Source organism: Exophiala oligosperma (assembly GCF_000835515.1).
Source record: "Exophiala oligosperma strain CBS 72588 unplaced genomic scaffold supercont1.4, whole genome shotgun sequence".
Lineage (NCBI taxonomy): Eukaryota > Fungi > Ascomycota > Eurotiomycetes > Chaetothyriales > Herpotrichiellaceae > Exophiala > Exophiala oligosperma.
In genome coordinates, this window is record NW_015622821.1 from 166,831 (window position 1) to 185,238 (window position 18,408).

The 18,408-nt window shown below is 51.7% G+C and overlaps 8 protein-coding genes across 9 annotated transcripts in view; 3 read left to right on the forward strand and 5 right to left on the reverse strand.

Annotated features, from left to right (window-relative positions):
• The window catches only part of PV06_04208 (uncharacterized protein), a gene marked incomplete at its 3' end in the record, with an annotated part of 5,416 nt that extends 3,261 nt beyond the window's left edge, over positions 1-2,155 (reverse strand). The window contains exon 1 of the mRNA XM_016405071.1: positions 1,214-2,155. Coding sequence (XP_016263277.1) covers positions 1,214-2,090 — 877 coding nt within the window. The 5' untranslated portion in view covers positions 2,091-2,155. The remainder of the gene's footprint in view (positions 1-1,213) is intronic.
• A 1,035-nt stretch (positions 2,156-3,190) lies between these two features.
• PV06_04209 (uncharacterized protein) lies at positions 3,191-6,166 on the reverse strand. The gene is made up of 4 exons (XM_016405072.1): positions 4,924-6,166; positions 4,438-4,869; positions 3,791-4,383; positions 3,191-3,729 (listed from the first exon to the last, which is right to left on the reverse strand). The coding sequence occupies exons 1-4, from the start codon at positions 5,321-5,323 to the stop codon at positions 3,433-3,435; spliced, it is 1,722 nt and encodes a 573-aa protein (XP_016263278.1). The 5' UTR covers positions 5,324-6,166; the 3' UTR covers positions 3,191-3,432.
• On the forward strand, positions 5,986-7,706 carry PV06_04210 (uncharacterized protein). The gene is made up of 2 exons (XM_016405073.1): positions 5,986-7,194; positions 7,272-7,706. The coding sequence occupies exons 1-2, from the start codon at positions 6,466-6,468 to the stop codon at positions 7,626-7,628; spliced, it is 1,086 nt and encodes a 361-aa protein (XP_016263279.1). The 5' UTR covers positions 5,986-6,465; the 3' UTR covers positions 7,629-7,706.
• On the reverse strand, positions 7,156-8,897 carry PV06_04211 (uncharacterized protein). The gene has a single exon (XM_016405074.1). It carries the CDS (start codon positions 8,594-8,596, stop codon positions 7,703-7,705), a length of 894 nt encoding a protein of 297 aa, XP_016263280.1. The 5' UTR covers positions 8,597-8,897; the 3' UTR covers positions 7,156-7,702.
• A 261-nt stretch (positions 8,898-9,158) lies between these two features.
• PV06_04212 (mitogen-activated protein kinase spm1) lies at positions 9,159-11,306 on the forward strand. The gene is made up of 5 exons (XM_016405075.1): positions 9,159-9,722; positions 9,774-9,906; positions 9,956-10,022; positions 10,070-10,384; positions 10,438-11,306. Exons 1-5 carry the CDS (start codon positions 9,610-9,612, stop codon positions 11,058-11,060), a joined length of 1,251 nt encoding a protein of 416 aa, XP_016263281.1. The 5' UTR covers positions 9,159-9,609; the 3' UTR covers positions 11,061-11,306.
• On the reverse strand, positions 11,200-13,454 carry PV06_04213 (ATP-dependent RNA helicase has1). The gene is made up of 2 exons (XM_016405076.1): positions 11,817-13,454; positions 11,200-11,695 (listed from the first exon to the last, which is right to left on the reverse strand). The coding sequence occupies exons 1-2, from the start codon at positions 13,428-13,430 to the stop codon at positions 11,441-11,443; spliced, it is 1,869 nt and encodes a 622-aa protein (XP_016263282.1). The 5' UTR covers positions 13,431-13,454; the 3' UTR covers positions 11,200-11,440.
• A 309-nt stretch (positions 13,455-13,763) lies between these two features.
• Positions 13,764-15,645, forward strand: PV06_04214 (uncharacterized protein). Its single transcript, XM_016405077.1, has 4 exons — positions 13,764-14,425; positions 14,517-14,941; positions 15,058-15,227; positions 15,291-15,645. The coding sequence occupies exons 1-4, from the start codon at positions 14,077-14,079 to the stop codon at positions 15,601-15,603; spliced, it is 1,257 nt and encodes a 418-aa protein (XP_016263283.1). The 5' UTR covers positions 13,764-14,076; the 3' UTR covers positions 15,604-15,645.
• PV06_04215 lies at positions 15,558-17,945 on the reverse strand (the record flags this gene model as incomplete). 2 transcript variants are annotated; one of them, XM_016405078.1, is made up of 4 exons in its annotated part: positions 15,558-16,483; positions 16,542-16,897; positions 16,955-17,441; positions 17,545-17,945. In XM_016405078.1, 4 exons carry the CDS (start codon positions 17,841-17,843, stop codon positions 15,727-15,729), a joined length of 1,899 nt encoding a protein of 632 aa, XP_016263284.1. In that variant the 3' UTR covers positions 15,558-15,726. The 2 variants fall into 2 exon arrangements, with proteins under 2 accessions (XP_016263284.1, XP_016263285.1); XM_016405079.1 differs by having other exon boundaries at positions 16,955-17,617.
• Between the last annotated feature and the right edge of the window lie 463 nt (positions 17,946-18,408).

An 18,408-nucleotide genomic window follows, 5' to 3' on the forward strand; every position in this document is an offset into this window, starting at 1 on the left:
TCTTCGGTGGCAGGTTCTTCGGTGGCAGGTTCTTCGGTGGCAGGTTCTTCGGTGGCAGGTTCTTCGGTGGCAGGTTCTTCGGTGGCAGGTTCTTCAGCGGGAGGTTCCTCAGCAGGTGCGTCAGCTGGTGCTTCCTCTGCTGGCGCCTCGTCCACAGGAGCAGCTTCTTCGCTCGCAGGTGCGTCTTCAGCGGGAGCCTCTGCAGCAGCTGACTCTTCGGTAGGTGCTTCTTCTGCAGCAGGTTCTTCAGGAGCGGTCTCTTCAGCAGGGCCTTCTTTGGCGGGTGTCTCCTCAGTCGCTGGTGTTCCTTCAGCGGGTGCTTCCTCGGTGGCTGGCTCTTCAGTGGAAGGTGCCTCTTCGACAGGAGGTTCTTCTGCTGGTGCGGAGTCTTCCGCGGGTGTCTCTTCCGGTGCAGTATTGCCGTCTGCGTTTTCTTCAGCAGGGACTTCCTCAGCAGGGGCATCTTCTCCAGTGGCTTCGTTGGATTCTGCTGCCTCAGGAGCAGCCTCTTCTGCTGGTGCATCTGGTGTCTCCTCCGCAGACGGCATTTCCACGTCTGCGGTGGTAGCTTCGGCTGAAACAGCCTCATCAGATTTCTCTTCTGGTGCTTCTTCAGCTTCCTTAGTCGCTTCATCGCTCGCTTCTGCGTCTGGCGCATCTGCCGCGGGCGTCTCCTCATCGGCCGGTGCCTTATCGTCGCCATCAGGAGCAGCATCTCCGTCTCCATCGGTAGCAGATGGCTCTTCGTTGTTTCCATCAGCCTCTTCTGAAGAGGGAGCTGCCTCATCTGTTGGCGTTGGCTCAGTAGCCTCCTCGGCTGGTGGATCGGGGCTGCTACTCTCGGCAGGAGGATTCTCAGGAGGAGATGTGGCATCCCCAGTTCCGTCGGGGCCAGCATCTGCATCAACCTCTTTCTCTTCGCCACCTGCGCTTTCGGCTTCAGGAGCCGTCACTGGCTCGCCAGCGGAGCCGTTTTCTCCTTCTGGCTCTTTCTCTTCCTCAGCAGTGGTCTCCGTTGCCGCCTCTACTGGCGGGTCGCTCTCGTCGTTGGCCGGGGCGTCTTGTGTTGGCTCTTCGGCATCATTTGTTGCCTCTGGGTTGTCCCCGGAACTGTCGTCTGGTGGCGTAGCTTCTGACTCTGTTGTTTCCTCGGCTGGTGGAGCTTCGATTGAATCCGGTGTCGTTTCATCTGATGATGCTTGATTGGCCTCACCAGCTGGTTCTGGTGAGTCTTCATGGTTCTCCGGCGTCGCCGCTGGAGTCTCTTCGGATTCAACTGTAGGCGGATCCGCATCAATAATAATTGTGTCCGGGGCCTCGGGCCCGGCACCGACGTCAGACATGGCTTGTTCAAGCACCTCAGCTATTTGCTCTGGAGGGGCGTCTGCTTCTTGCATTTTTTCTACTATTTCAACCACACTTTCTGGCTCTGATGGCTTGTCGTCATCGGTTGTTGTCTCCTTGGTTTCATCTTCTGTGTTACCAACATCGGCGGCGGCTTCAATCTCAGCTTCCTTTGGCGTTTCTGCCGGGCTTGTTTCCGCAGCTTCAGGAGGCGTGTCTTGCGCTTCCATAGCGGTATTCGCTTCTTCCTGTGAAGCCTCACTTGAATCTGGTGGAGGAGCTTCTGCTCCGTCCAAGATCCGGTTAGAAGATTGTGCCTGAGTATTTCCAGACCCCGACATACCTTCGTCCTTGGGAGCTTCTTCAGAATCCAATGGGTCATCTAAGACCGCGTTCGCTGTCGAACTTGTTTCTGCACTGTCGTCGGAAGCACCGTTGTCGTCTTCCAATAGTATTATTTCTTCTTGACAATTAGTATGTGTCAAAATACCTTTATGGAGTGCTGGCTTGCCTTCAAGATCTTCTGGTGGCGGGTTCAACGATTCTGGTACCGCCTTTTCGTTTAATGCTGGCGATCCTGGCTGGGACTCGAAACTCTTTAGAGGGTCGTCAGCAAATGGGGGAAAAGGGTATATTCGTTCGGGCGGCACAATGGGATGGGAAGAAAATGTGAGGGTATTTCTGTCAAAAGTTCTCCATTGAAACACAGGAAGCTGTGCATACTGGAATTGGTACGGCCGAGCCATTGTGAGTTGAGTTGGGTTCTTCGACCCGAGGGTTGTGTCGATTCTGGTACTTATTCTTTCTTTTGCCTTTCTTGCTTTTGACCATGACGGGGGGGACAGGCACAGCCGACGCAGGATTATATGGTATTCTGAGTGGCCAGAGCGTCGGTGTTTCCTGTCACACCTTCAGGCCGGTATCACGAGTGTCACGGAGGAATGGAAAAGCAGCGATGACGTGACAGCAACTGATCGGATGGTTTCGCTTGGGTACATAAGCGGGAGACAAGCAGAAGATACGACGCAGGAAGCTCAAAAGGAGTTCGCAATGGCTGAGAACTTTGGAAGGAGGCAAAAGTTGCCAGATGGTCGAGCAATGGCCAGATCTTGAGGCCCGGGCATGATCTTCTGCTCTGGGAGTCATCTTTCATCAAATCCCGCCTCTCCTTCCAAGCGTAGGAATGGAGCATTTTGCAATTGGGCCACGTTGTAGCATACCAGCCGTTGCTTTTGCGCAAGTGTCGGGCCGGATGCTTTGGCGAAAGTAATGCGGACAGCGTGCAGAGGTAGCGTGGCTCGAAAAAAGATAGAAACTGACTCAGGGTCAGGCAACTGCAACTGAGACTGGAATCATCTTGGGTGAATGCCCGCAATTGGACGAAATGTGCAGCTGTACATTGTTGATTGGCCCGAATGGGTGGCCGAAAGTGACACTTGTGTTGATGCCCAACGACAATCCCACGGCTTCATTCGACGACGAAATGCAGGCAAAAGAGCAAAAGCCGGTGGTCGCTTGGTCGAATGACCAAGTCACCGTCGTTCAAATTCCCCCAAGTGAGACCAGTTGAGACCAGTTCGTGGTGCGACGTGGAGGAGTTCATGGAGACACAGGAAGTGAATGCACCATCCCAGGCCCAGCAGCACTAGAGGGCGAATTCCGCGTTCAGCCGATGCAAGTGCATGAGGGCATGTGATAGAAGACGTTGGCTGATCGACGAAAAAAGAAACGCGGCATGAACAAATTGAAGAAGATTGGGAGGATTTCACTCGATTGACCCAGCGCAGAATCGACGGCACAAGGGGCGAACGAAGCGCAGGAACGGCATATAGATCCCAGTCCTCCCCCGTAGTCCCTCGTACTCGTATCTCGTTGGCTCTTCTCTTCCCTTCGTTCATCTCTATCGTCGCCTCACTTTCAACCAGATTTCTATATGATTCGTTATTGACCTTTATCGTGCAGAGCGGACTTCGTTGATCTCACAGTCGGCAAAGGGCGTTTCATCACGTGCATTACTCTATTATTCTATCCGAGAATGCATACCGAGAACCGCAGTCTACAACAATTGTATTCATCATCGTCATTCGTTCAGTCGAGTTCTCTATCCATTTTCTCTCGCCATCGAGGCCCGAATCGTTTCATCGCCCATATCACGGATGCGCTGGACAGTGTCCAGATTCCCAAAATAGTAAAAAGCCAGCCATTGCCAATGCCCGAGATGACGGGGGCACCAACGATTGCACCAACACACGACAGGATATTTCGGCAAAAATTGTTCAAGGCGACGCCCGAAGATGATCGTCGTGGCATGAATTCCGTCAACATAGTGGTCGACATGGCAAAAATAAGCATGGAGCCAACGCCGTAGAAGAAGTTCGCAATCATCTGTACTCCACGTGTCAGTCCCTGTACCTGCATATGACATTCGCTCCCAAGGGTGACTCACGGGAACGATCCAAAGCACCCCTTTCTCAGCCGTCCAGCCGTACCAGACCAAGGCAACAGGATAGAGCAGGGCACCAAGCCACGCGTTCTCTCGCATGCGATCCTCCGGATGAAAGATCAGTTTGCCTCTCTCGTCTATCCGGCGTGCCTTCAACGCCTCCCGTTTCATAATGGAGTCCATCCACCTACCGCCAAAGACGCTTGCAAGGATGTACCCAATTGAATTCGGAATGTAGAGCAACCCAATGATAATGGTTGAGAATTGATAAGGCGGCCTCTCAAAGGTATACTGGACACTGATGTTCAACACGTAAAGCGAGCCGAAAGTAATGGCCGAATAGTAAACCGTCAGTAGAACCGGCATGAACCTGATGTACAAGATGACCTGAAGTGGGTCAACGAGCAACATTTTTAGCACTTTCAGGTACTTTTGGCTGCTTTGCTGGACAGCCTCGCGGGTCGATGTCCGGCTCAAGGGCGCCCCAGACCGATCACTCATAGACGAGGTAGTCTCATTTGCGGCTTCGTCAACGATATCCTTCGTTGCTCTGAGGGTTTCTGGGAGGCCGAAGAACAGCAAAACCCAGGCCAAAACTAGAGATTATGTCAGTCCTTTCTTGTCTGTTGTCACAATGCACTTCTACTTACCCCCGTAGATTACAAGCGCCCATTGAGTAGCTCTCCAATCCCAATGCTGCCCGAGGACACCGCCCACAATGGGTGCCGCCAAGGGACCGCAAAGAGGGCCCAGATAGAACGTGCCCATGGCTCGTCCCCTTTCTCTCGACTCCCAAATGTCGGCGATGGTTCCTGCACCTACGGCTTGGACAGAAGCAGCAGCTCCTCCGGAAAGCATGCGCATACCAACTAACATTCCTATCGACTGAGATTCGGCACTAATAACAGCAAAGAGAACGAAAAGCGCAAAAGAGACGATATAAACTGACCGCCGTCCAAATAACTCCGAGAACATCGACCACCAGAGCGGGAAAATGGCCATACTGAGCATGTACAGAGCGACGGATAAGTTAGTCGTGGTAGGCGTCGAATGGAGATCTTTAGCAACGTCTTCAAGAGTTGCTAGTCGGACCAGTCAGCAGTGCAAGGGACACCTTACCAGAGGAACAAGCTTACGCAAAATGATAGAACTTCCGATGGGGGCAGCTGCGGCCGCAACTGCGACAATGAAAGTGATGAACCATTTCGTCGAATCCTTGTAGTCGAACGGCTGGGTGACTTCGGCGACAATGGCGAACCGCGAAAAAAGCCCCCGTCGTTTCGACCGAGGGACCTTGACGAGAGGACTTTTCGGGGTGATGGTCCTTTGTAAGACATCATCTGCGATTTCAATATCCTGACTTTCTCCGACTGTTGATTGTTCGCTTGGAGCCGTTGAATGAGTCGTGTGTACCGACCTCACGTCGGACGGTACATCGTATTCCTTTCCAGCCTCTTTTCCATTATACTCCGGTGTGCCTGGATTGGCTGACGTCTGTAGCAAAGCTGAAATCTTCTCGGGGCTGTTGGCAGCCATATGTAGGTCTCAAAGTGCGCTCAAATGCAAAGGTAGGATCGCGGTGATTGCTATCGTTTGTCCGAGTCATCCCTCCTATATATGCTGGATTGAATGAGAGGGAAAGGCAAAGAGAGTGAGCACGGTTATATGGTAGTCATAGGCATGTTTCAGCGTTCATCAGTAGCCTCCAGTACAGCTGCACGTCTTCATGTGTGGTCAAAATTGAAGAAATAAAGGAAGACTGCAGTCGTAGGCCATTAAGGGCGTGTCGGCATGCGAGACATGCTGGCTACAGACAAGTAGCAGGCCATGTACGGAGTACATCCCCACCGTATCTGGCGCAACAAACAGAGGACCAATGACGGAGGGAAAATGGCGGGGTCAAAGCACACATTTACCGAGTCGAAGTTCAAAAAGATTGAATCTGAAGAGAGGAAATCGTGCCGTCTTTGCCGCAAGCCTGGGGATCATTGGAGGAAGATGAGAGCGAGCGTCGGAGAGCCGCTGGTGTACGAAAGAACTCGACTCCAAGTACGAATACGAGTATTTTCAATACTCCGGACCTCGGTCTGAATAGCATCGACCGTGGGTACCAGCATCTAGACTGCATATGCCTTTGACTCGTCCTCAACAGCAACTCGTTGAGTCGGTCCTCTGCTGATGGTGACGCGTCGGTCATAGGGCGCATGTTGTCCTCAATCGACACCAAGATATCCGCAGGCGACAATGGCCGTGGAGTGAGGCTTTAATCTTGCTCTGCGTTGAAATCCGGGTTACAGTGCCGAAAGAGATAGGATATAGCCGCAGCCCTTTCATCGACCTTGTTACGAGTTATTTCTTGCCAGCTGCGGCTTCAATGGGATTTGCTTGATATCGACAGCTGTTTAAACAATGCGTGTAACGCTGTTGACATGGTCATGATATTCCTGAAGGCACCATATTCAGACCGATATGGTTGTCCTCTGGCAGTCAAAGTCGATCGGACCAATTACTGAATGTTTCACAAGATGCTTGTATTGCGGGGAAAGACCAGAGAGAACATCGTCGAAGCACCTTGTAAACTGACAACCCTAACGTCCAGCATATCACTAACCTTTTCCATTGTTTGAAGCGGCGCTGCTGTTTCCCAGGTCAAGTCGGCGCTGATCAAATATCATCTCATGAGTATTGCAGGCAACGGGGTTGTCACACACACGATTCTCGGTTGTCAAAGAGCTCGGAAAACTCGTCCAGTGCTACTCTTGGGTCCACTGACAAGAATTCATCCATTGCATTTTCAACACACACTCAGAATCCCAACTGATCCCCAGCTTCACACTCGGCACCAGCACCTGCAGACAACCGTACAACCCTGTGCGCAATCAACATCCACAATGTCTCTACCGGTTGGCGGCCGTCGAGATGTCCCGCTCGAGGAAGCTCGAGCTGCACTTCAAACCCACTTCTCTACGTACCAAGGGGCCAAGTATGCGGAAGGCTGGGACCATCTCTGGTCAAAGGGCGACTTTCTACCATGGGACCGTGGAAATCCGTCTCCTGCGTTGACAGACACATTATCCAACCACACAGATGTGATTGGTCACGCAATGATCGAGGAGGACGGAAAGACGCGTCGGAAGCGTGCATTGGTACCTGGTTGCGGTCGGGGTGTTGATGTGTTGCTTCTGCAAAGCTTCGGTTATGACGCGATTGGCCTGGAGTACGCTACAAATGCCTTGAAGGCTTGCGAAGAATACCTGAAAGATCATGAGAAGGACTACCCGCTCAAGGACGAAAAGGTGGGCAAGGGAAGTGCTCGGTTCGTTCAGGGTGACTTTTATGCCGATGAATGGCTCGAGAAGGTAGGACTGGACAAAGATACCAAGTTCGATTTGATCTATGACTATACTGTAAGTGGATTGGCATTTGGCTTGTTAAATTCGACGAAGTGGCAACCAGGTATCAGCTGCTCACATCTAATTTCTAGTTCTTCTGCGCGATGCAACCACCCATGAGATCAGCTTGGGCCAAGAGGATGTCGCAACTTCTGCGTCCTGATCCTCAAGCTAATCTGGTTTGTTTGGAATTTCCCACCAACAAGCCTGCTCAAGCGGGCGGCCCTCCTTTTGCGTCTCCTCCAAAGGCGTACCTCGAGCACTTGAGTCATCCAGGGGAGGAAGTCAAGTATGACGCAGAGGGCAACGTCATGATGAACCCATTGGCACCATCGAGTCCAGGAGGTCTTGAGCGAGTGGGCCACTGGCACCCTGCTGATACGCACCAAATAGGCAAAGACACGGAGGGTAACGTGCAAGATTGGATCTCGGTCTGGAGACATCGATGATAGGCAGAGGGGAGAGGCGTGTCCCAACATGTTAACAGTCGTTCCGATCTTCCAATGCCACACCTTTGACGATCCTAAGCTGCATCGGTCTTTTTGAGAGCGTTGTAATGTTCACCGAGGCCAAAACTGTGTTGATAGTATGCGAGCCACACGTCGGTTGAATCGTCCGTTTTGTCAGATCCTGAGCCGATCTTCTCAACGCGGCCATCGGCTCGCACCACGTTGATGTTGATGTTGTATGCTCGTGCAATTGCCTGTAACTCGAGTTCGCCTCCCCATTCAGCACTATCTCTTATCCGCGCCACGTACGAGTCGAGTGGTTCTTCCATAAACGCCGCAAAGTCGTCGGGGTGTGCCTTCATGAACTCTGCCGCCGCGTATCTTACGTTCTGGTAAGGTTCTTGTTTCGGCCCTGACTTTGCGATTTGGTCCGCCGGCATACTGTGCGCACACGCGGAGAAGAGACAATGTCCATCAGGACGGATCATAGTTTCCACCAGACCCCTGGCATCCATTTGTTTCTTCATTGCCGCCATTTCCTGTTCTCGTCGGTCAGGCATATTTTGCGCTTCTTCTGCGGCCGCAGCAGCTTGAGCCTCCTGCTCGGCCGCTCTTCGCGCCAGTCTTGCTTTTTGTCGGTTTGGTTTCTTTTGTCGTGACTGCCCAACAGAGGGAGAACTGTTGGCTATGTCTGAGATTGTCTCGGGTCCATCAGACTCGGTCACAGTAGCGTCCTCTTTGACAGGCCCCTCGAGCGTCAGGTCGTCAACAGCCAACTCTAACTGCTCGTCTCTGGGTTCCAAAGCATCGATCTCGGCCTGCTGGTTTTCGGCCAACTCTCTCTCCAATCGTTCACATTCGTCATTGACTCCTTTCCTCGTTTTCTTGGTAGCATTTTTCTTCTTCTGAGTGATTCTAGCTTGCAGATCCCGTTTTTCTTTACGGTGTTTTGTCAAGAGCTCTTCCATGATGTCGACAATGTGGGTTGCGCAAGGCACTTTGTCGTTTTAATATGGCACTAGGAATGTGGCCTGGTGGATATCAATCTACAGTTACTGGTTTCACACCAACCTCAAAACCGGCCCTCTTAGACGGGCCTACATCAACATGCATGCATCCAGATTGGTCATCAGTAGCCAGGTTGCGGAGCGCCCGCTGCAAGAATGAGGTTCCGCGAGTGAAACAATTGACTGAGATTTGCGTAGAAATTCCACTCTGGCATCGATCAGTCAATCGATCAAGCCATCAAACGAGCCATCAATCAATCAAGAAAGTGTCTTCAGTTGCTAATAATAAAATCTCCCTCAGTAGCTTCTTCGCTCATGGGTGCTTTGGAGGGCGCTGCACACGTCACCACACGTGCGCTCCGGGCCTTTGGTTGCTTGGCGACATGGGGATTTATCATTGGCTTATCGTCTGTTCCCCCTCATTCTGGCTACGGCGGAGTCTTTGGACCTTTGGTCTCTGAGGTCACCGTACGGATACTCCGTACTCTTTCCTCTGCTTCAGCCTTTGTATCGTGTTTCTCCTGCCCCTCCTGTTCTGCTAAACACCTTGCGCACCCACCACAAGCGCCAGGAAATCACCGGAGGCGGTTATTGAAACCCCTTTGGAAATCACACAATATATCCCACACATCGCAGTTCTTGTATTCATCTCCAGTCTACGCATTATCCTCTATTTGGGACCTTACTGGCCACGTCTTACATCCCGTCTTTTCCCTGTGTCTCCAAGTGGCCCCCACCTCCGACCTGCGATTGTTCGCTCGCCGTAACACAGGTTGTATTCAGCGTCAGCACCAGCCCAACCCTATTCCTCAGCCGCACACACTTCAAGATTCGACAACCGTCAGGAAATTACTCCGTCTTTGTCACATATCAATCCGGCCGGGTCCTCTCGTGCTCCCAGACCTGACCTTCTCCCAAATCTCTCCCTTTCATCCCATCGCGACCCTTTCGCGCAAAGCCATTCATCAGCAATCATGGGGGATTTATCTGGGCGCAAAGTGTTCAAGGTCTTCAACCAAGACTTCATTGTCGATGAGAGGTACACTGTAACAAAAGAGTTGGGCCAAGGAGCTTATGGTATTGTCTGGTAAGCCGGTCGTGGTATACTTCACAATACTTCTAGCTGACAAGGGTGAAGCGCTGCGACCAACTCTCAAACTGGCGAGGGGGTTGCCATCAAGAAGGTCACAAACGTCTTCAGCAAAAAGATTCTTGCAAAGAGAGCTCTTCGTGAGATCAAGCTCCTTCAACATTTCCGGGGTCATAGAAATGTCAGTTGCGGTAGCCTCCAGTGATGACCCCCAGGCTAAACTATTGCAGATCACCTGTCTGTATGACATGGACATCCCCCGCCCAGACAACTTCAACGAGACTTATCTCTATGAGGGTATGTCCATACGCTTCAGGCACAAGTATCATGTTAACAAGGAACAGAACTCATGGAATGCGACTTGGCTGCCATCATCCGCTCTGGCCAGCCGCTGACAGACGCGCATTTCCAATCATTCATCTACCAGATTCTTTGTGGTCTCAAATACATTCACTCTGCCAATGTCCTGCACAGAGATCTCAAACCAGGCAATCTGCTCGTTAACGCCGACTGCGAGCTCAAGATCTGCGATTTTGGTCTGGCAAGAGGATTCTCACAAGACCCAGAGGAGAACGCTGGTTACATGACTGAGTATGTCGCGACCAGGTGGTACCGGGCCCCTGAGATTATGTTGAGCTTCCAGAGCTACACTAAAGCCAGTAAGTCATACGCGTCTACAGGTCGTTTGAGTCCGATCTAACCCCTCATGTAGTCGATGTGTGGTCGGTGGGATGTATCTTGGCCGAGCTGTTGGGTGGACGTCCGTTCTTCAAAGGTCGTGACTATGTCGATCAGTTGAATCAAATCCTCCACTATCTGGGTACACCTAGTGAGGAGACACTCTCAAGGATAGGATCCCCGCGTGCTCAGGAATACGTCCGGAACTTGCCATTCATGCCCAAGATCCCTTTTCAAAGACTCTTCCCACAGGCCAACCCTGACGCCCTCGACCTGTTGGACCGGATGCTGGCATTCGATCCGTCGTCGCGTATCTCGGTCGAGGACGCTCTCGAGCACAAATACTTGCACATCTGGCATGACGCATCAGATGAACCGGCCTGCCCGAAGACATTTGATTTCTCATTCGAAGTGGTCGAAGATGTGCAGGAGATGCGGAAGATGATTCTTGACGAGGTCATGAGATTCCGCCACCACGTCCGCCACCAACCAACCCAGACACCCACCAGTGCCAATATGAACGTGCCAATCCCGGAGAACCCAGGCCAATGGGCGAAGGGTGCTGAAGATCCAAGACCACAGGAGGCCGGTTCCTTTGTTGGTAATGACCTTGAACACGAATTGCAAGCGGGTTCGGACAGTGTAATGAGACGATAGACTATGGGCACAACTCTCTTTTCCTTTGTAAGCTTGAAGCTTTTCGATTTGGGTCAAAGAAAGCCAGCTAGCGATGTGTTGTTGAGCAAAAAGAACTACAAATTCTTGGATTATCACAAAATATAACGAAGAGCTTGTTCGAGATTTCTTCTTTCCTGTATCTGCATACGATCAAAATCAAGCCCGTTCCTTGGTAAGTAGCAGCATGAAGAAGCATAATAAGATACCTAGCGATTTGAACTGACGTTGAAACATTTCATGAATGAACCTGACATGCCATGCGAGAGCTTTTTAGAACCGGTCGCTACAGGGAACGCCCATTACTCAATCTGCCCAATGACCCAATCCGTGCCTCGTTTCAAGTTCACCAACCAACTAAATCAATCACCGCCGTTTCTCCTTTTGAATTTCAGACCGTGGCCGTTCTGCCTGGGTTGGCTCCCGAACGATCTCCGGCCAGCGTGCTTCTTGTCCCTCTGCATGCTCGAGCCGAGCTGGATGTCCACCCTGGGCGGTGTGGCGAACCCAAAGCTCTTGGCCACCTTGACCAGGTCGAGCTTGTTGACGTCAAAGACGGACCGCAGACTATGCGACGCATAAGCCTGGAGGTATGACCTGTAGCCGTCTTTTGCGGACTGGAAAGCGAAAAGAGAAAGGTTAGTCGCCGAGTTGGCAAAATTTGAGCGCGTCAAAAGTACAAAGGAAAAGGGGGAGTGGAAGCGATATGAATGTGCATGTGTGGGCTCGACGACTTACCTTGTTCAGATAATAGTTTTGGGTGATCAACTTTTCCAATTGACTTTGAATGTTCAACAATTTTTTCGCGGGGAAATCGAATTCGACGACGGGGACCCTCGCCTCTTTCAGGTGGCTGAGGAACCCAACCTCGCTGGGCTGCAGGAACATGAGACTGCGACCCTTGCCGTTTGAGCCTCGTGCTGTCCGTCCCACACGGTGAATGTAATCTCTCGGATCGTCGGGTGGGTCGAATTGCACGATCCAGTCAACCGAAGGGATGTCGAGACCTCTTGCGGCGACGTCGGTGCACACCATCGTGCCGACCTTTGCGTTGCAGAACTCGAAGAAGGTGTTGCTACGTTTCTGCTGTTTCAAGTTTCCGTGGAGTTCGAGAACGGGCAAGTCGATGTAGTTGAACAGTTCGGAATAGTACTTGACGCAGTTGCAGCTAGACATGAAGACAATGACCTTTTTCTTCAAGTTGCGTTTCAGAAAGCTGAAAAGCAACAAGAACCGTTTGTCGCTGTCGCAGATCACGTAGCCCTGCTCGAGACCCTCGACGGTGCTGTGTTCCTTCGTATGGTCGACGTTGATGTACAACGGGCCCGGACGCAGAGAGATACGTGCGAGGTCCTCGACTTTGGTTGTCTGTGTCGCGGAGAACAGCATCGTCTGTCTGTTTTCCTTGGGCAAAATCTTGACGATCTGGCGCATTTCATCTTCGAACCCGACTTCCAAGATACGATCTGCCTCATCGATGACGAGCGCTTTCAGATTCTTGTACACGAAGCCCTTTGTGGTCTGCAGATGATCTAGAAGACGTCCGGGGGTCGCGATGAGGAGGTTGACACCCTTGGTCAATTTGTCTGCTTCAGCGGGCTTATTGGCTCCACCAATCACGATGCCAAAGGTCTGAGTGTGATGGGCCATGAGTTCTCGTGCGACGCCGAATATCTGGAGGGCCAATTCGCGGGTGGGACTGACGACAATGACACCGGTGCCGTTGCGAGGCTTGAAACGAAGAGCGTGTAGCATCTCGATTGCGGGAATGAGGAAAGCCAATGTTTTTCCTGAACCAGTTTTGGCGGCACCCAGAACATCACGACCGGCGAGCAAAGGCGGGATGCCCCGTCGTTGGATTTCAGTCATATTGGTGAAATTCATGTCAGCCAAGGCTTCCATGGTGCGCTCGGACAGAGAGAGGTCGCTGAACTGTTGCGGCGTGACATCTGTACCAGGGAGGGAGGGGACTGTGTCGGTTGGGAGATCTGATTCTGCAGAAGTGATTTCGGCGTTTCCGTTGATGGTGTTAACTGTTTCTTCGAGTTCAGAACCAGCATTGTCGTCGTCGCTTGGGGCGGCGTCGTTCTCTCCTTCTGTGCCATTGGGGCCACTTGCTGACACCGGCACTTCTTGTCCTAACGGCTCTTCCTCAATATCATCATCTGACTCATCATCGCTGGTGTGTGATGTCTTCCTTCTCTTTTTGCTCTTTTCTCTGGATTGGTCTGTAGGAGGATGGGATTTTTTCAGGGCTGTTGATGGCGCTGTGGCTGCAGACTCTGCCGATGCAGTTGCCAATTTCGCGTGCTTCCTCTTGCGCTTCTTCGACTTATCTCCGTGGAGATCCATTGCTGCTGCTGTGAGAGTGAGATGGGTAGTGGTGGTGGGTAGTTGGCGAGGTCTGTGTCTGTGTCTGGTTTGCAACTTTTTTTCTGCGCTTCGGCCTTATGCGGTGATAACAGATGGGCGGCTAACCTCATTTGTACCTAGCCTCTCCCCAACTATTAAGGGCAACTCAGCCGAGGCATATGGATCTCGACCCTCATCATTCAATCCGAGATACGGCGTTCATCTGTGGTATATCGAAGCGGGCCGCGCACCGTGGAAACCTAACGGATAAGGCACTGACCAACACAGAACAGCACTGATAGAGTATGCATATGCATATAACAAAGTCTGTTCAATCCATAAAGTACGGCCACTAACTGCTCACAACACCTCTTTCTCCAATCAAATTTACGGTAATACCCAACGAACGACAAATACTTTAATCAAACCCGGGTTACCGTACACACTCTGACTTTGGACACCTCTCTTACGAAGACGTGGTGGTGTGAGCACTACCCAAGTAAGACCCTCTCTTTCTGTCTATCACTGAGCCTTTTCATCCTACGACCGAGCCTTCAAAAGGCCGATTATCTCCTTCGTATCTATATTATTCACAACCCAACCCTGTCACCAAAAGTCAGAGAACTCACAAGTTCAATCCCACATCATGGCTGGACCAGCAGAAATGGAGCCGCCAGTGACACTACCCACCGCCGAACTCAGTAAAGTCGGCGAACACATCTCGCTCTTACCACCGCTCTCACGACGAGGCAAGGGTCCAGGTCTAATTCTCGTTCTTCCTCAAAACACCCCAACTTATCCTGAAGGCGGCACCGTCTGCGTCAACCAAACACCTCCGCCTCTCCTCAAGTGGGCGGAGGAAGGGTTTGCGGTGGTCGAGGTTCGCGAACCGGCATTCAAGTCTGCATCTGGCGCTCAGGAGGCCATCGCGAAGGCCGTCGCCGCTCTAGAACGATGTGACAAGTGCAACGAGAACGACGGTATCGGTCTTATCGGTAAGGTCAATCAGCTCCCCTTCCTTGTACAAGTTCAATTGTAGATGGCCTCGCCCCACGATGTACGCTCACATGTGTTTGTGCACAACAGTCTACGGCGAGGGTCTCTGGACCAAATACATGGCCGAGATCACATTCGACTCTAAAGTCAAAGCAGCCGTCATCTTCGGCACCACGTCCGAACACAAATCCTTCTCATCGACCTTGCCAATTCTGTGCCATCTCTCTGGCTCCGCCACACCACCACCGAAAAGCAGCCCAGGTTTCAAAATCTATACGTACCCGACTTCCCGAGCGTCCAACTTTGCTCTCCCCTCACAAGCCGACTTCAACGGCGCCGACGAATCCGTCGCGCATACTCGCAATCTGACGCATCTGAAAAAGTTCATTCAAGGCGCTGAATTCGACCTAGAAGCCATCTGGGATGAACACACTTACTACGAATTCGCCGACCGCTCGGCAGCAAAGACGATGGGGACCATGGTTCAAGAGCCATATGTCAATCATATCCCGACGGTGAGACTAGCTGTCCTCTGCTACCCTGGCTTTGTTCTCTTAACCAACAAGTACCTTCTTATCATTCTGCTCTGTTTTTTTTAGCTGACTTGATTCCTTGCTTTCGTGGTATGCAGATGACGGGTGAGATCGGTCGCGAGAAGCTGACGTGGTTTTACCAATACAACTTCATCCACAACAACCCCGACGACACGGAGCTACAACTCGTGAGCAGGACACTGGGCATCGATCGTGTCGTGGACGAATTCATTTTCAAATTTACGCACGATCGGGTGATTGATTGGATGTAAGTTTGTTCTTGTTCCGAACATGAAAAGTGAAAGTCTAAAAACTCATGCTTGCCTTGAAGGATCCCAGGCATTCCTCCGACGGGAAAGCGGGTCGAAATCCCTTTCACCGCCGTAGTCTGTATACGAGGTGACCGTCTCTACCACGAACACATCTCTTGGGACCAAGCGTCTGTCCTCATACAACTGGGTCTCATGCCTGAATATCTACCATACCCATACGTCTTGCCGGACGGGAAGACACCAACACCAGGTAAGAAGCTCGAGTATCAGGTCCCTGCTGCCGGAATCGAGATATCAAAAAAGATGGTCGATAAGAGCAGTGTCCCGTCGAATGAAATGTTTGAATATAAGATCCGCGAAGTAGATGCGTGATCCTCCCAAGCTCAATCAATATATATACTTTTTATACGTCCCATTTCCAGCTTCGCTTTGCATGAATTCCCATTCATCACTTCATTACATGTGCACCTCATGTCCCCATCCACCCCGGCGTCGTCACTCTCCCTGATGACCATTCATCAGGCCATCGAGAAGCAACTCGACCAACCTCAGCCTATCCTCTACATCCCTACTTTCTCGCCTCCAGTATCTCAACATCTCAATCACCTTTTCAATGGCATATCGCCACCTCTCCGGCAGCAACAATGTAAGTTTTTCGATCCGTGCGGCAGCGAGAAGAACAAAAGCACTTCTCGTACAAGACCTCAACATCAACCACGTCCCATGGTGACGATATCGGAAGCCTTCTTCATTTTTCTCGATTCTCTCAACGCAGATCGTCAGGGCTTTTTGCACGAACGAGTCCATCATCGGTTTGGGGATTGTTGCATCGTTTCTTTCCACTGCATCGTAATTGACCGCATACACGATGAAAGGCCAATACATCATCTCATAACAATCCAGCAAATGACCCTTGAGGATAAATTTGAGCGAGTTGTGCAACCTACCATCTTCACCGTCGACTGTTGAGTCTAAATCGAGTGCTTGTGGCAGCGACCGAAGCCAGTCTGCGGCCTGCTGTTCGAAGCCGACAGTCGACTCGGCAATGGCCGCTAATGAGCTGGCGGCTTTCGTGTCATACACATAGTTCAATATCCTATTGCCCAGTCGCCTCAGTGCGATTTCGGCTAGGTAAAAGTACCAGACAATCTCCCTCTGAGACCGGAGGCCGTCTGGTGGCGAAGGGAAGAATGCCGGGTACGTCAGATCCCATATGGAAGTCTCGGACACATTGAGCTCGAGTCGAAGCTCGCTGAAAATAGTACTTTGAGTCAGCCATGATCGTCATCCTCAAATAGTGGTCGACTCACAGCTCAGACTTGAAGCACGTCCAGTATATACTTTCACGCAGTCTCTGTTCGCCCTCCCTGTCGGCCTCAGGAGACTCCTTTTCGGTGTAGAATGCCTGACAGCACGCAAGGGCCTGCACGAACATCTTCCAGGCTTCCATGGGACGTAATGTCGCCATCAAGTATACCCCAGCAAGAAAGAAGCATTGCGCTTCCAGAACGCCAGTCTTGCACAATAACAACCCCATACGCTTTTGGGCCGCAGAGAAGAATGATTCAGCCTGCTTGAACTGAGGCGTAGTGCGGAACGCCGAAGCTTCTTGTTGATGGCCTCCATCGAATGGTCCCGCGATGGAGCCGTGAGCATAGATCAAGAGCTGTTTTTTGGTCAATTAGAAAATCAAGTGTTTGCGCAGAGAGGCAAAGCGCCGTACCAACAAGCATGACTGAGCATCCCAGCCAATTCCAATATATCTGGCATCACGCATGTACCGATGGACCTTGGCTTCCTCGAGAACAGGATTATATATGAAGACATTGCTCATGAAGCGTGCCACAAGCGTCTCCTCCGCGACATGTTCATCAAATTCTGTATCCACGGACGGAATTAGAGGTACGGGTTGGTTACTGGAATTCAAAAGGCCTTTCAAATCGAGATTCGGGCTGAGGTCATCAAATACAGACCACGAGAGCACACCCTCGATGTTCATGTGGAAAGGAGCCGAATCTTTGGCCCGCTCGAGGCTCGGGGAATTCAGGGACTTTAGCCGTGATAAGGTGCCTCGAGCGTCTGTCTCGGCGATGCTTGTCGCAGCGGCTACTGCAGCCTGGTGAACCTGGGCTCGATCATTGGTGCCTCCTCTCAGGAGTTCTTCGATGGTGTTGAGCTTGTCAAGTATTGCTAAACTCGCCGAATCGAAACTAGTACCAGTCAGTATGATGGAACTCATGCCGCAGATCTCAGTCCCGGCCAACACAATGAACTTGACTCGTGCTGCAAATCTCCCGTATTGCTGGAACATACGTGGAATTGTCCCCCTCGGCATATGTACACTCGGTACCAATCGACGAGCATGAAGAGCAAGTAGGTCGGGCATTGTTGCACTTTGTTCGCCTTATCCGGCACTTTTGACATGCTTGAATGGCTCTTTTCCGCGGATAAGTCGACTTGATCCGCGTAGCAGGGCGCTTTCGAGTCTCATTCCCTCCATGCTGCGCTTCGAGAACACTGTTGCTCGACTCCGGTAGATGTCCGGAAGGAAGGACAGTTGAGTCATAAGTCGGCTCGTTGGCATGCAGAATATTTCGAAGCGAGCTTTCCATATCACCATACGATACGCTGATGGAGGGTCCGCTCCACCAGCAAGCACCACGGGGGCAAGATCTGGGGAAGAGATACGGGGGATGGAAGATGAAGTTGATGGGGCGGAATGCCGGGATTGATAAAGTCGTGCCAGCAGCGGAGTGCTGGAAAGATGGTTCTGCGGTGGTGGCCGTAGGAGGTGGGGACGACGGCCGAACGAACGACCAGGGCCTACTGCTCTAGCGACATACACATTGTTGGCACAGATTCTAGAAGACTTCCACGGCAGTACGTTGGAGCTTATTGTGACTAGTGGACCTCGAACATGAATGCGGACTACGACATGCCATCTCCGATGGGAGTCGAATGTTTTCGAAAGAGTCTCCCAGAGCGTAGACTCTGGCGGTTTGTCTATGGGAGAAGATTAGTGACATCCGAGGCAGTCGACGATCTGTGGGTGGCATCATGAGATTTTGACCGCGTGGCCTGGACCGTCTGATGCAGGGGAGAAAGAGTCCATTACCCCTGCTAGGGAGGTGGGAGGTGGCAGGATTCTAGGCGGGGTACAACGGACTCCCGACCCGG